At 35.0% G+C, this 13,617-nt stretch overlaps 1 protein-coding gene and 1 non-coding gene across 2 annotated transcripts; one reads left to right on the top strand and one right to left on the bottom strand.

Annotated features, from left to right (window-relative positions):
- Positions 1-5,659: 5,659 nt before the first annotated feature.
- Positions 5,660-5,732, top strand: Trnar-ucu. The gene has a single exon. It is a non-coding gene; the product is annotated as a tRNA-Arg (tRNA).
- A 5,855-nt stretch (positions 5,733-11,587) lies between these two features.
- Positions 11,588-11,944, bottom strand: LOC119633081. The gene is made up of 2 exons (XM_038026298.1): positions 11,837-11,944; positions 11,588-11,773 (listed from the first exon to the last, which is right to left on the bottom strand). Exons 1-2 carry the CDS (start codon positions 11,939-11,941, stop codon positions 11,588-11,590), a joined length of 291 nt encoding a protein of 96 aa, XP_037882226.1. The 5' UTR covers positions 11,942-11,944.
- Between the last annotated feature and the right edge of the window lie 1,673 nt (positions 11,945-13,617).

Genomic DNA, 13,617 nt, shown 5'->3' with positions numbered 1-13,617 from the left:
CTGATGAAAAGAATTGAAAATAATCCTCCTACGTCCCACGAGGGCTATGCTAAACAATAATGCTAAACAATAATCGTCGCCTGACTGCCCGCAGGAAGTAAAATACGACAAAAATTTTACACCCCTCGATTATATCGAAGGACGGTAAAAGCTGTTAGCAAAACCTATTAAGAACCTGGACATCGCAACGAAATTATATTTTTCTAATAGTTGTAATACTTTGTAAAATGTACCAAAAGCGAGGACTATATTTATTTCTCCAAAGTTAAGTAAGTATGTAAGTAAGTAATTAATTTAGTGTCTTGTGTATATTTCAGCGACGATGGAATCTGAATATCGCAATGGAGTAGATTTTTCTGATAGCTAATAAAGGGCGTTAACTTTAAGACTCTCGAGTTGGTGTCTCAAAGTTTTTACAACTCCGTTTGTACCTTGTAGTCGTGCACTAAATACATGTAAACACTGTGTGATAGATGGCGGCGTTAGCTTAGCTTTTTGGGGTTTCTATAACCTACAGCTCGTGTAGTATGAAAATCTACCAAGTTTATGCAGATATAAGCGACAGCCAGAAGAACTTGAGATAGATCCCCCCCCTTTCCAATAGAACCGAGCAATTCTGAATCACTTTCTTATTTGATTTAAGCGTTTCTGTCCGCCTGTTCGTGTTGTTTTCTTGTCTATAAGCAGCAGGAATAAATTTTTGAGATATTTTCATTAAGTACGGTACACCGACATGTTTTGACGCAAGAACGAACGTCGGTGACAATGGATCGCATTGGATCACTTTTTCGATCGCTTTCGCCATATAACGTTGCTTCAGTGTCGTCTTCCAACTTGCTTTAGATGATAATAAAACGTTCAGTTTAGTATATAAATTTTTCCTATAATTGCTTTGTTTTATTAGTTGTGTTACTGGTTTTTATATTTTTGCTTGGTTCCAAATCATAGCTTAGCAAAGTTGTGATTTTTTTTAGCAAAAACACAAACCTCGAAAATTATAGATCATCTTGGTAGGCAAACTGTGATTCAAAACTCCTGTAGTTTAAGGTGTTCTTGGGTAAATGAATTCATCATAAGCTATTTAGTAGATCTGCTTCAGAATTTTAGGAACCTGCCGTCCTCGAACTTTATAAATTTGAATCCTATGTACCTCAATATAATGGCTAAAAATTTAAAACTCACTCTTAATTTTGGCGTACGAACGTCTCGGTTTCATTAATTGAGAGATCTAAGAACCACTGCGACGGGAAATAGATTATAGCCTACAATATCTTGCGGATGCTAATATAAAATAAATATTCCAGCGCGAAAATGGAAACGTTCGTTTAAATGTCAATGAATTTTTTTTCAAATTTTTAGATTCACTATTGAAGAATGAAGCACCTTGGATGCGTAAATTGACTCTTCTCTCATAACATAAGCATAAGAGTCAAAGATTTCGTAAATTATATATACGTACGTATTTATGTATGTATATATATCTATTAGGGGGTTACGTAGACGATTTTGTCCTTCAGTCCGTCGTATATTCTTGTGTTTAGCCTCCAGGTGGCATTTTTTGAGATATTATGATGAAATTTGGTCCACTGACGCGTTTTGGTGCAACAACGAAAACGTTTTTGAAAATGATCAAGATTAGAATAATTCCTATATAACGACTTATTATGAAGAGTTCTTATATGAATAACTGTATTAAGCGAAGCGATGTAAAATGTTTAATGGTGGATAACTTGTTTTAAAGTGTTGAACTGAAAAAATTGATTCCTTATGTCCGCAGAAATGTTTGAAAAGATGGTATAGCCTCTCGATCGTTTTGAACTTTAAAATAACATTTTTGCAAACTGCCTGTTAATACTGCTTTCTTTCTAAAAATTGATAATAATTCGATTCCTAATTGAATCAATGCAAAGGTGTTATTATCCAAACGGTATTCATGCTATTGCTGACATACACACGCCCACACAGTGAAAATACCAATACTAACGATAATATACATAAACAAAATAGCAGGCACACGTATACATAAACGCACGAACACACACAAACGCAGTATTTATATATATATATATATATATTGGGACGAATTCACACAATGGAAAAATAAAAATAATAGCAAATAAATATATACTCGGTTCAGAGATGCATTCATAGTATTTGTAAAGAGTTGTGCTTCATTTTAAAACTAGACAAATAAATGTATATTTATATAGATGTGTACTTATGCGCATATGTGTTAGAATGGCTAACAGAACAGGTTTAAATAAATGGTGAAAAGGGTTAGAGGTTTCTCTATACGAATGCTAGCATATATATATGTATATATGTATATATACACAAGTAGTCACATACAATTTTAAGCTTAGTTTGTACGTTAGTTATTTTGTTGTTTAAATACAAGCACACACCACTACATATATAAGCATAAATATATTTCAAGTTTTTAAGTTTTATACAAAAAAAACAATCGCTCATGCAAACATAATATAACGTTCACAACGTCTCCCCGGTCCATTCAGAAGAACGATGGGCAAATGTTTGTTTAGCTCGTTCGTTTGTTCGTTTCGTTTTGTTTATGTTTGTTTGGTTGGTATTTACTTTTGTTTTTATAGCAAATTTTTGTGTAATAACAGCAACAATAACAACAACAAAAATAATAATAATAACAATAACAAATGCAATAAAAACATTATCACATATAACAAAAATTTTTAACTAAAATTATACATACATCCATATGATGACGATAATGATGACGATGATGATGACGATGATGATGCTAATGATGATGATAAGAATGATGAACAAAATGCAACCATATAGTCTTCCGAGTGTACATTCGTGCGAGTTAAGGTCGAGAAAGGGATGAAAATATGTATAGTTGTAATTTTTAATACGAGATATTACTTAGAATTAACACAAAACAAAACAAAAGAACAAGAAGAAAAAAATATTCATTTATTTGATTAAAAAACAAACATTTCGTTATAGAAATTCTTATGATATTTCAATATTGCAATAAAGCAAAAAGTGGTTGAGACCACAGAACGGTGATTTTGTTTATATTAAAAATAGTACACAGTGTACTTTTTATACCCATCACTCATCAGAGTTGATATGTAAAATTTGGGAAAATGTCTGGGGTGCTTACAGCTACGCATCGGAAACCCCATAATGTATATATATTTTTGATCAGCGTGAATATCTAACTTCACTTAAGCATATCTATCGGGATCTTGCCGTTATACCCTACACCACTGATGATACATTGATGTACTAAGTTTGTGTGGATGTATGCCACACCCACAACGACTCGAGATGAACTAGCTTTCTATTTCTATCCGATTGATTCAGAAAGTGATTCGGAGTTTGCCTAGTCGTCTGTCCGACTTCTTTTTTATGGATTGAACCTGTAGCCCGCAAACTTTTGCGATAATTTGATGAAATTTCGTGTTTTGAACCAAGACTGACGCTATTGATAATGGTTCGGAACGGACCACTTTTTAACAATTTCCCATATAAAGCCATATTTTGAAAAATCTTTATGGGAATAATTATAGGATAGTGTGGTGTTGAAATTTTCCGAAAAGACCTTTAGCTTCAATGGCAATGCAAGCTATTATTCTGCATATTGAAAAAAGAACGTGGCGGGTTATATGACACACTTTGAAGGAATTGAGACTGACCCATCATTCATTAAATTGTCTTACCATCAGTCCGTCTTGTGTTCTCGTGTTTCACCCACAAGTGGCCTAATTCAAACCACTTTCGTCCTTGGACTAAAACACGTTCGTGCACTAGATTTCATTGAAACATCTTAAAACTTGCGACATGCAGATTGGACACAAGAATACATCGAATATGAATGATTCGATGGGAGGTGGAGCCTGTTTCGAGCTCTTACGCCTATTGCAAACATCCGCGTAAACCTGTACGACAAACGGTCTAGGGTACAATGATGCTGAAGAGAAAGTTTCGTGTGGTGTACGAATTACAACTGATTGTAATAGCATGTCTTTCATAAAGCGTGATTTCACCAAATACGGCAGCTATGAAGACATTGAGAGGAAAGAGACTATGATCTTTGCACCTTGTTCAATACTGATCTTCTGCAGCTCATAGCCTTTATTCATTTCTTGGGTAAATGCAACCTCCTATAATCGGAGGTATAAATATGTGCACAAAATGTGATCACCTTGTTGTTCGGCATGTTCAGTTTGTTTCTCAAATCATTATCAAAACCATCATACATAATATACAAGCAAAGTTTGCATCATTCCTTGCAAACAACAGAAACAAATCTTAATCTGTAATCTCAAAGCAAGGTAAAGCTGAACATAAAGCGAGTCTTCCGGACATCAACTGTACGTGTTGTTTTATAATCATTTTTATCTGGGAGAGTTTAAGAGAAAACAAAACAAAATTTACATAAGGAAGGACGCGTATAAAAGGGCATTAAAAAATGCATCTTTTATCAGAAAGTTGTGAGGGAAAAAAATGCTGTGTTCTCATACTTTGCGCCTAAACTTCCTTCAACGAGTAATTTTCTAATACTCCACAAAGTTTAAATTAATTTAGTTCATAGAGAATCATCAAATGAGACCTATTTTTAATTTAGAATAAAAATCAATAAAGTATCGTGGGACACGACCCGATTTTAAATACTTTATATCGCCTTTTATCCGTATACCGACCTTTTAAATTGAAGCGTCATATGGGTAGTGATCGAGAAAAACTAGTCCGATCCAAATAATTTTTAACAGTGTTCTTGGCCTTGGTCCGAAATATGTCAGTGTAGAAAATTTCATCAGACGGATAGACAAGCCCAAAAGATGGATAGCAGTGTAGGGTATAAGAAAAGGAAAGTGTTGGTAAACTATATGAAAACAGTAGACATAAGAGTTACATAAAAACGTACTTTTCACATTCTTTAAGAACACAAGAAGACAGATGTGAAGAACTTTTACAAGTAATGCTTCCCTCGAAAAATTGGCCCCAATTGGTCTTCAGTGGAAAAGTTAGTTTTGCCGGTTACTAGGCCAAAATTTATTGATATTTGAGGGAATATTTTGATCGGTAAGCAAAGCAAGAAAACGATGTAAGCTCGCTTGTGACCGTTGCTTTTATAACCATAACCATTATCTTAAGTATGACTGAAAACAAAAAACTAACTATATATATCATTGGCTGATTTTTTCCATTTTTGTGTGTGCTTTGACCTATTTGACCATATTTCAATGTCAACCTGCAAGCAGGAGCTTCCAATGTTTCTGCCAAAATTTTCAAAACTAATAGCGGTCCTGTACCCAAGAAAACGTTTTCTAGAAACAGTCTGACAGTCGGACATACTTAGATCATTTCGGACTTTTTTGACATATCTTATGGGGTCGCTGACACATCCTTCTGGGTGTTGTAAACATTTGATGAAATGACTATATAGCCGATTGGGGGTATAAGAACTGTAAGGCGATATTAGCACTTGATTCATTTTATCAATCTGCGTAAGTATTCGGGTAATTATGGGTATTTTCTTTAGCATTAAACAACTTCAGAATGTCTATTTGGTTCATGTAAGTAGCGAGTTCTTCAATTGAAGAATTTTTTCACTTTCTTTGAGAACCTAATTTTAGTATATGCAACTAAGCAATTGTGTTCCTTACCCGTCCCTTTGGCACAGAGGATAGTGCGTTGGACTTCTAATCCAAAGGTCGCGGGTTCGATCCCCGCAAGGGATGTAGTAAATATAACTATTTTAGTGCATTCCTAAATGGATTTAGTTTCTCGGAGCGCATTTTTTTTTGAATAAATTGCGGAAAACAATCTTTTGTAAAAACGGAAAAGTTTAAGTAAGAAACCCATCGGTCGTCTCTTCTTTACTTATTAATTATATTACACTTTTATTGAAAATCAATTAGTTTAAAAATAAATCAACTTAAATGTTAAAAAATAAATGCATCACGACGCGATGACTGTTAAATTAGAATATATTTTTATGGGCTAAACTCGGTTATGTACACTACTGTAATAAAAAAAAAAAAGCTTTAACACTAAGCTACAAATGTAGCTTTTAATAAAGCTTGGTAAACGTCAGCTTGCTTTAGCTCATGTAAATAACTAACGTACGTGTGTGTGTAAAACGAGCGATGTGCATTACTATTTTACAATTCTTCCCTCGCCAGCTACGCCGTAAAAATATTACAAATAACTAAAAAGGCAAAGTACTTTAAGAATTACCGTCAACCCGGGGATTATGTGTATTTAATTATGTTATGTAATATTTTTCGCTTTCTTTGAAATACATGCACATTACGATGCATTGCCTTAGAGTCCAGAAAAATTTCTACTGTAATGTTAATCATTAATTATTAAAGAAAGTTTTGTCCTTTTAACAACAATGAAGAAAAAACAGAAAAATAATTATAATTGGTTCAAATGAATACCAGTGACCAGTGACAAGTAGCAGCAACAACAAGAAGGGCATTTCAATGTCATTAGCATACACTTAATGTATCTGAAATGATAATTTCTTACATATAATGGAACAAATTTGGTCCAACATCCGAAAACTACATATATGAGTATTTTAATGGCGTGTCTTAAAGAGGAAAAGTAATAAATTAAAGTCTAGCTGCCCTTGGCCCGGTTGGTTTGAATGTTTCTTTCAATTTAAGGTATTTTTCATGAAAAATTAATTTCCGTTAATTGAAACTTTTTTAGTGTTAAAAGGTGCGCAAAAGTATAACTCGGTGAAACTTTTGTTTTTAATCAGTCATAAAAACTGTCAACAAATTTTTACAGCCTCTGGTATTGTTATAAAAGCATCTACATTTATCCATATAGAAGTTTATATGGGAAGTGGTCGAAAACCTAGTCGGATCGGAAACATTTTCAATAGTGTTCGAACTGTAGCATGAACACAAATTTACATGGACAGACATTAAACGGATAGACAGACTTAGATCGATTCAGAATCATTTTCGTAATGATAAAACCTGTGTCCATCTCAAGTCCTTCTGCGTTACATGCATCCGTGCAACTTAATATACCCTCTACCACAAATGGTGCAGACATGTTCGGCTTTATTTAGTTCTTGTTTTCATATCCTTGGAAAGGTTTTTTTTTTAAAAGTATTTTCACAAGTTTTCTTCAGACAAGCTTAACACAAATTTTGCATTTTCATAGGAAATATGCATTAATATAGAAGAAAAAAAATATTGGTTGGCTTGTGGGGAAACTCAGGAATCTCCCTCTGGGCTTTTAGAGCTTCTAGTTCTAATTGGAAAATAGGGATACCTAAAATACTTCTCTCATTTAATATAAATAATTTTTTATTTCTTTTTTTTGTTTTTTTTTCTTTTTATTTCTTATTTCGTTAAAATTTTTAATATCCGAATTAAGAGAACGCAGACCGCAATTAATATGAAGCAAATTCGGAGCAACACCGAAATGTTTCGGGAGAACGAAACAGAAGTTCTGGATGGGCTCTACGAAGGCATCAAGAGTTATCGCGCATGCAATAATCGTAGAGAAGAGAGTCCGTTTATACCATTGGCGAAGTGTCAACGATAATATTGAAGGCACTTGTGACATTTAAACAGCAGCTTATAACTAAGACAGCTCCAAACGATTTAAAGATGGCTTTCGGGGCATGTCGGATTACGAAGAGTAAATCTGCAAAGTAATAATTAAAAAATTACATTAGTAAAGCTATTTAGAAAAAATAGAACGGAATAGAAAGAAAAAGAGCAATTACTTCGATGGAAAAGTTGACATAAATCTCGTCTCAAACACTATTAAAAAATAAATTTTGAATAAAGTGAGTGCATCTATTTTACTGGTCACGGCGCTAATTCACACTTTGTTCCCTAGTGCCCGCAAAGCGCATTTTTCCAATCGGTAAAATAAGACATGAACCAACGTAAATGCAGTGCGGCCAAACGTCAATGGTGCGGCCCATTGCAAATGATTGCTAAATCTGTTTCCGTAAGCACTTCGCTGACTAAGCAAAGAATGATATGAACTTCAAATGATTTTTGCTTGGATCAGGTAATATCCGCACGTCCGGTTTCATCGGTTTGCGAATGCCTAGCATAATGTCTATCGAAATCCGGATGGAGACATTCTGAAAAAGTTAATTGTTAAGACTGTAGTAATGGTGTTACAAGAGAGACGCAGTCTTCAGTAAGATAGCAAGTCATTATTTTAGTAAGAAATTTTTTGCAGTCGGACTTACTGTATCCCTGAGGCAATCAAAAAGCTTATCGTTGGTGTCTGGATGGTTGTTTGCGTGTTGTTGGAGGTTAATTGCTCATTCCATATATATCTTTATCCGCACACCTTGACTAAAATCTTCTTATTCCGTGGATTCCTTTCAAAAGCAATTGCGAAATATTTGATTTCATCTGATCCGACTTGAAAGTAGTAAAACGAAAATTACTTCTTTGTCGCAAGATTATGCCAACAATGTAAAGATTTCATCTGCTCATTGTATTCCTCTTGATTCGAATCAATCGTTTTGTACTTAAGTCACGTTTTTTAATTTTATTTCTCTTTATTTATTAATTTATCTTATTGTATTTACTTAGTACACATTTTTTTTTCTCTTCGACAGTTTCGTAAACTTTTTTTTATTTTTCAAAATTGTTCCATTCGTTGTTGTTTCATTTGCTTAAATCACAACTCTTCTCTTAGTTTTTTCAACTTTAATAGATTTAAATTTGATTAAATTTAATGACAAACAAGGCAAAGAAAAAACTTTCTCGAAAACTATACTCGATATACACAAGATAGCTCATTTCAGTTAGCACTGTCTTCGCGATTTTGAGCTGGTATAAAAAAAGGAAAGGCATAAATTGCGTACCAACTCGCAGTCGTCGAATGCAAGACTATTCGAAACAAGAAAATGGATACCATAACGGAAGTAACGTCTCAAGTGGTTTCACTAATTAAAGCTGGCCCGAACCAATACGAAGCAGGACAGACAAACTTAAGTCCTTTAAGCTGTTCGGCGTGCCAGCCATATCAATAGATCGATGAATGTACAAGGCAACGAGGAGTGAAAAAGGAGCTGAAAATGTGTTACAATATACCGTGATGACCTTGAATTTGCAACGACGTCACTACGAAAACTAGTAGCGAACTGGAAACCAGTCAATGGACGGTGCAAGAAGACTTGTCGAAGGAGGCCTAACAGGGCACACTCCAGTAACTTGCCCGAAATTGACCCTAGCCCACCGACAGGCACGCCTTTGGTTCGCTCGAGTACGTGTGAGTTTGATCATAGTACGATGGAAGATAGTGGCGAGTGCAGGATGTGTCTTCACGGAGAAACTTCTATCGAAGACTCGGTGAGCGTTTCGCACAACGCTGCCTCTCTAAACGTGTCTTATAAAGGTGTGGTCCGCATACATATTTTGAGGAGGCATGTCACTGGAAGCGAAAACCGATCGTCAGTCAAACGGGTTGATTTCCCGACGCTACATCGGACAAACGCGTGAGCAATACGTAGCGTGTTTTTTTGAAATTTATCGTCAAAGCCCGGATCTCAATCCTACGCGATAAACAAGAGTAAAATGTGATTAGAATCTCTCTGGCAGGTCTAGAAGCGGACGATCAGTTGAATTTGATAATGAAAACTCAAGATGACAACTGTCAAACTGTCCTTGATAATGATGGATAAATATGTAATAAATTGAGAAATATAGTCTTGAACCTACTATAAAGTGTTTCTTAGATTTCAAAATAATTGATTTCTTATGGGTCCTCTTATTGCATGGTTTCATAGGGAGAGTGATCTCAGCACTTTGTGGCATTTGTGTGATTTTAACCCAAAAACAGGTAAGAAATCTTATTTATATAAATAGTTTCTCCTGGACTTCAGAAAATCAACAACAGACGATTCATGATGATATCGTATGTTTCCACATTCCTACAGCCGAGAGAGGAGTTTATTTTATCGAAATATTTGCAACATCCCAGAAGGAAGCATATATATTCTTGGTCAGTATCGGACTCTGAATCGATTTAAACATGTCTGTCTATGTGTCTGAGTGTGCCACGTTGTTGCTTACAAGATATTGGCTTCATATTTGTTAAAACCATTGATAATTCTTGCACATAAGTTGGAAATGAAAGTGGGCTAAGTCGGCCAGACGATCCGCCTACAGCACTTTATAAATATGGGACATCTCGGTTTCCTGTCGTTCTTCATTTTTTCCCCATTAGGCATAAACCACAACAACAAGAATTTGCTGATCCCATAGTACCTGCACAAGAACGCAACAAATTTGCCAAGTCCATGCAAAATTACAATATTTTCAAATATTGCATAAAAATTTAAAATTTTACTTATATTCATCTCGGCATTATTTTACATGCAAGCTAGGAAGAGTAAAAACGTAAAGACTTAAAGCATTTAAATGCAATGTGAACGCCTGTGTTCCAAGCGAAGTCATCCCCAATCGCGCTGTATGCTGGGGTATAGGTACAATTAGTAGTAGTAAAGTAACACCATTGTTTACATCCATTTATTTAGAGGTGAAAATTAGGCAAGCAGGCATTTAACAGGGTCGATTAATGTTTCGTTAGAAAAGCAGATTAGATAACATGCAGCAGGAAGCAAAGGAAGAAGAAAGGCATACCCAGTTAGGTATTAGTGTGGAGTGGTATTTTTGACACAAAAGGTAATCCGTCTAATCGAATTATTTAAAGAATAGAATAATAGTCTCGTAGACTTATTAATATTTCCCTCTTCTTATTCTTACGGCCGCATTTTGACAACAACATAAGGCATTTGTTTTCTTTTTGGTTAGGAATATGTTTTGTAATGGAATGATGTCAACGAAATCCGATAGGAGGTTGTAAAAACTATGCCGAGAAAACACATGTTATGACCAGTGACCGGTTACAAGGCTGGAATGGAGCGCTGGGCTGTCATCGGTGCGAAATTATTTTATATATATCTTGCTTGTTTAAACGGAGAATATCTGCAGGGCCCTATAAATGACGTAACACATTTTTCGAAGCCGTGAAAAAGTGGTCCCACTATTATGAATGTGGAATATAGCGTGTAATAAAATCGGTTGTCGAACTTGAAGCAATACTTTGGGCGACTCTTGCTATATATTCCCCTTACGAAGAGATGGCCACTGTATTTGGCGAATGTGGTTCGGCAATTTTTTGTCTCTCGGCGGGCAATTTTGATTTCAATTCTCCAGAATTGCATACCACTTGTCAAAAAGGGAACGCAGGTCAACACTTACTCTTAGCCTTACTTATCGAAAACTATTCGAAACTATTACTAATAGCCCAAAACAATATTCTCCATCTTTAATGCTCTCTTACAAAGTCTTCTAATACTTTTTAACATTGCACTACTACAGCTGAAGGGATTTATCAAATCATGGGAAAGATTCCTTGCAATTAAATAAATATATTAGAAATAGACCACTATGTATATATATATATATATACATCGATTTATTATTATTGACCTCTCGAGTAGAATTTTCAATTTAGCAAGTAAAATGGGACCTACATATGTAAGCATAAGCAAGGTCTTAACTTGAAAGAAATGCATCTGGAAAATATCTTATAGTTTGGGCCCGCAAGTCTTAATCATCTTGGTTTTGCGTTTCTCCAGCCATTTGTTGTAATCATTTTTGATTTTCTTCGGTTTGTTTCTCGTCACGCGAGCTCGGACGAATTCATCGCGTTCTTTACGCCAAATACGTGCATATTCCCAGCCAATTAACAAACTCATCGAGAGCGGGCAACTCTGTGAGCACAATTCAATTTGCTTTTAGTAAATACATTTTGAAAATATTTGTTAGCGGCTTACCTCCCTTTCATAAGACGGAACGAATTTTTTTTGACTTTTTAATAGATGCGATTGAAGATGATCTTGAGGCTGCACCAAGTATGATTTTGACCACTCTTGCTTCATATTGTTGAGGACTTTTGCAGAAAGCAGTTTAAACTTTAAATTTATTCATAAAGTGTTTTTATTTTCTCTTTTTTTCAATACCTTTTTTTTTTTTTTTCTTTAAGAAAAAATTTAAAATTTTTCAAGCAAAGACGAGAAAATGAAATTAAAAACTATTCTAATCAATATTTCTGATTGATAATATAATCAAAGAATATTTTCGAAAATAATTGTCTTACTTTCTCCTTAGTAGTAGTTGTAATGGCTTGGCGAGAAGGGTGTGGCGTATTTTGCTACCTGCTGGTAAGTTTACTTGCCAAGGCAACACGTCATGTGTGGGTCTTATTATTTAGTGTACCTACCGCAAGGTATACGTCCTTCATCAGTTAGTTGCACAAAGTGCCAGGCGAATAAAGGGCATTTAAGACATTGCAGTTTGGAATAAGTTCCAGAAAGGTGGAAATATAAGAGGATGCCTGTAAAAACTTGGACGATGACATTGCGAATATTCGGATGTACCAAAAATGTTTCACCTGATTTTCGTTCTGAAGCTTTCATCTGCGTGATAATGAGAAGTAATCCAGTTCTAACCGTTTTACAAACGCCAAAAGGCTCCCCACCCACCATTCGATTGCTGAGCAACATATCGAACATCAATTCAAATGTTTTATTAAAAATAGGACAGAATGTTCCCCCGAACCTAATATATCAGAAACCTGATATATGCTTAGTCCTCTAAATTTTTTTTGTAACCAACTTGGCAGATCGTAAATTTTCGCCAACTTTATACATACCTGCTGGTGAATAATAACAAATCAATTATTTTCTTTTATAACGTAAGTTTGATTCGTCAATATCGGCCAATGATCAACGAACTTGGGAAAAACGCGTACTGCGTTCTTCTTTCTTTTCCTTTTTTTATCTCTTTAGCTGAGGGTATTAAGAGTTTTAGAATTTCATGCAGAGATAAGGACAGGTTTAGCGGCGAAGTGCGTAAGGGGCGCGCTGAAGTATGCACTCGTCAAAATTTGCTATCTATTCAGCGATTTGAATAAGTTCCTTTTGACAAAATTAGTGCCCTAACGTCGTTGATCGAGCCGTTTCCTTTGTTAAACTACGGAAATTCATGAAAAGTCATTTCTTTCCGACTTACCATGTTCTGTTGCAATACATATATGTTTACGCTATTTGTTCATCTAGTAGAATACACTTTCACTGAACCCATGTTCAGTCATGTTCTATAAAATGAATTTTATTTTACTCCCACAAATAACGTCAAAAGGGATGATACTCATAATATCAAAGATCGCTTCATGTCAAAAACAATTGTACTTCTATCAGCATTTCCGAAGAATGCCTGGGTAAAAGCATTTCGAAAATATCTCGGCAGGATTTTAAGGTATAAAGTCAACATAACGCTAACTATCAGGATCTTCAAATTTGTTTTACTTTCTTGTGCACTGTGGACGCGTCTATTTAACGAACATATGCATTTTTCAAGTCTTCCTTCTACGTGACGAATTTTAGCCCTCTAACTTTATTCTTGAAACTATTGCGACTCGGGGTAATAAGTGAATCAAATTGACCCGCTTTATTAGAAATAGGTACATGTTGTTAGCGTTTCAGAAATAAAACAAGTAAAAATTGCTATACTGAGCTGCGGCCCACCATTAAGTACTCTCCATATTATATTATTC

The sequence above is a fragment of the Glossina fuscipes genome, unplaced genomic scaffold (genome assembly GCF_014805625.2).
Source record: "Glossina fuscipes isolate IAEA_lab_2018 unplaced genomic scaffold, Yale_Gfus_2 2, whole genome shotgun sequence".
NCBI lineage: Eukaryota > Metazoa > Arthropoda > Insecta > Diptera > Glossinidae > Glossina > Glossina fuscipes.
Note: the sequence above shows the minus strand (reverse complement) of the source record. Positions and strands in the feature narration are given on the sequence as shown.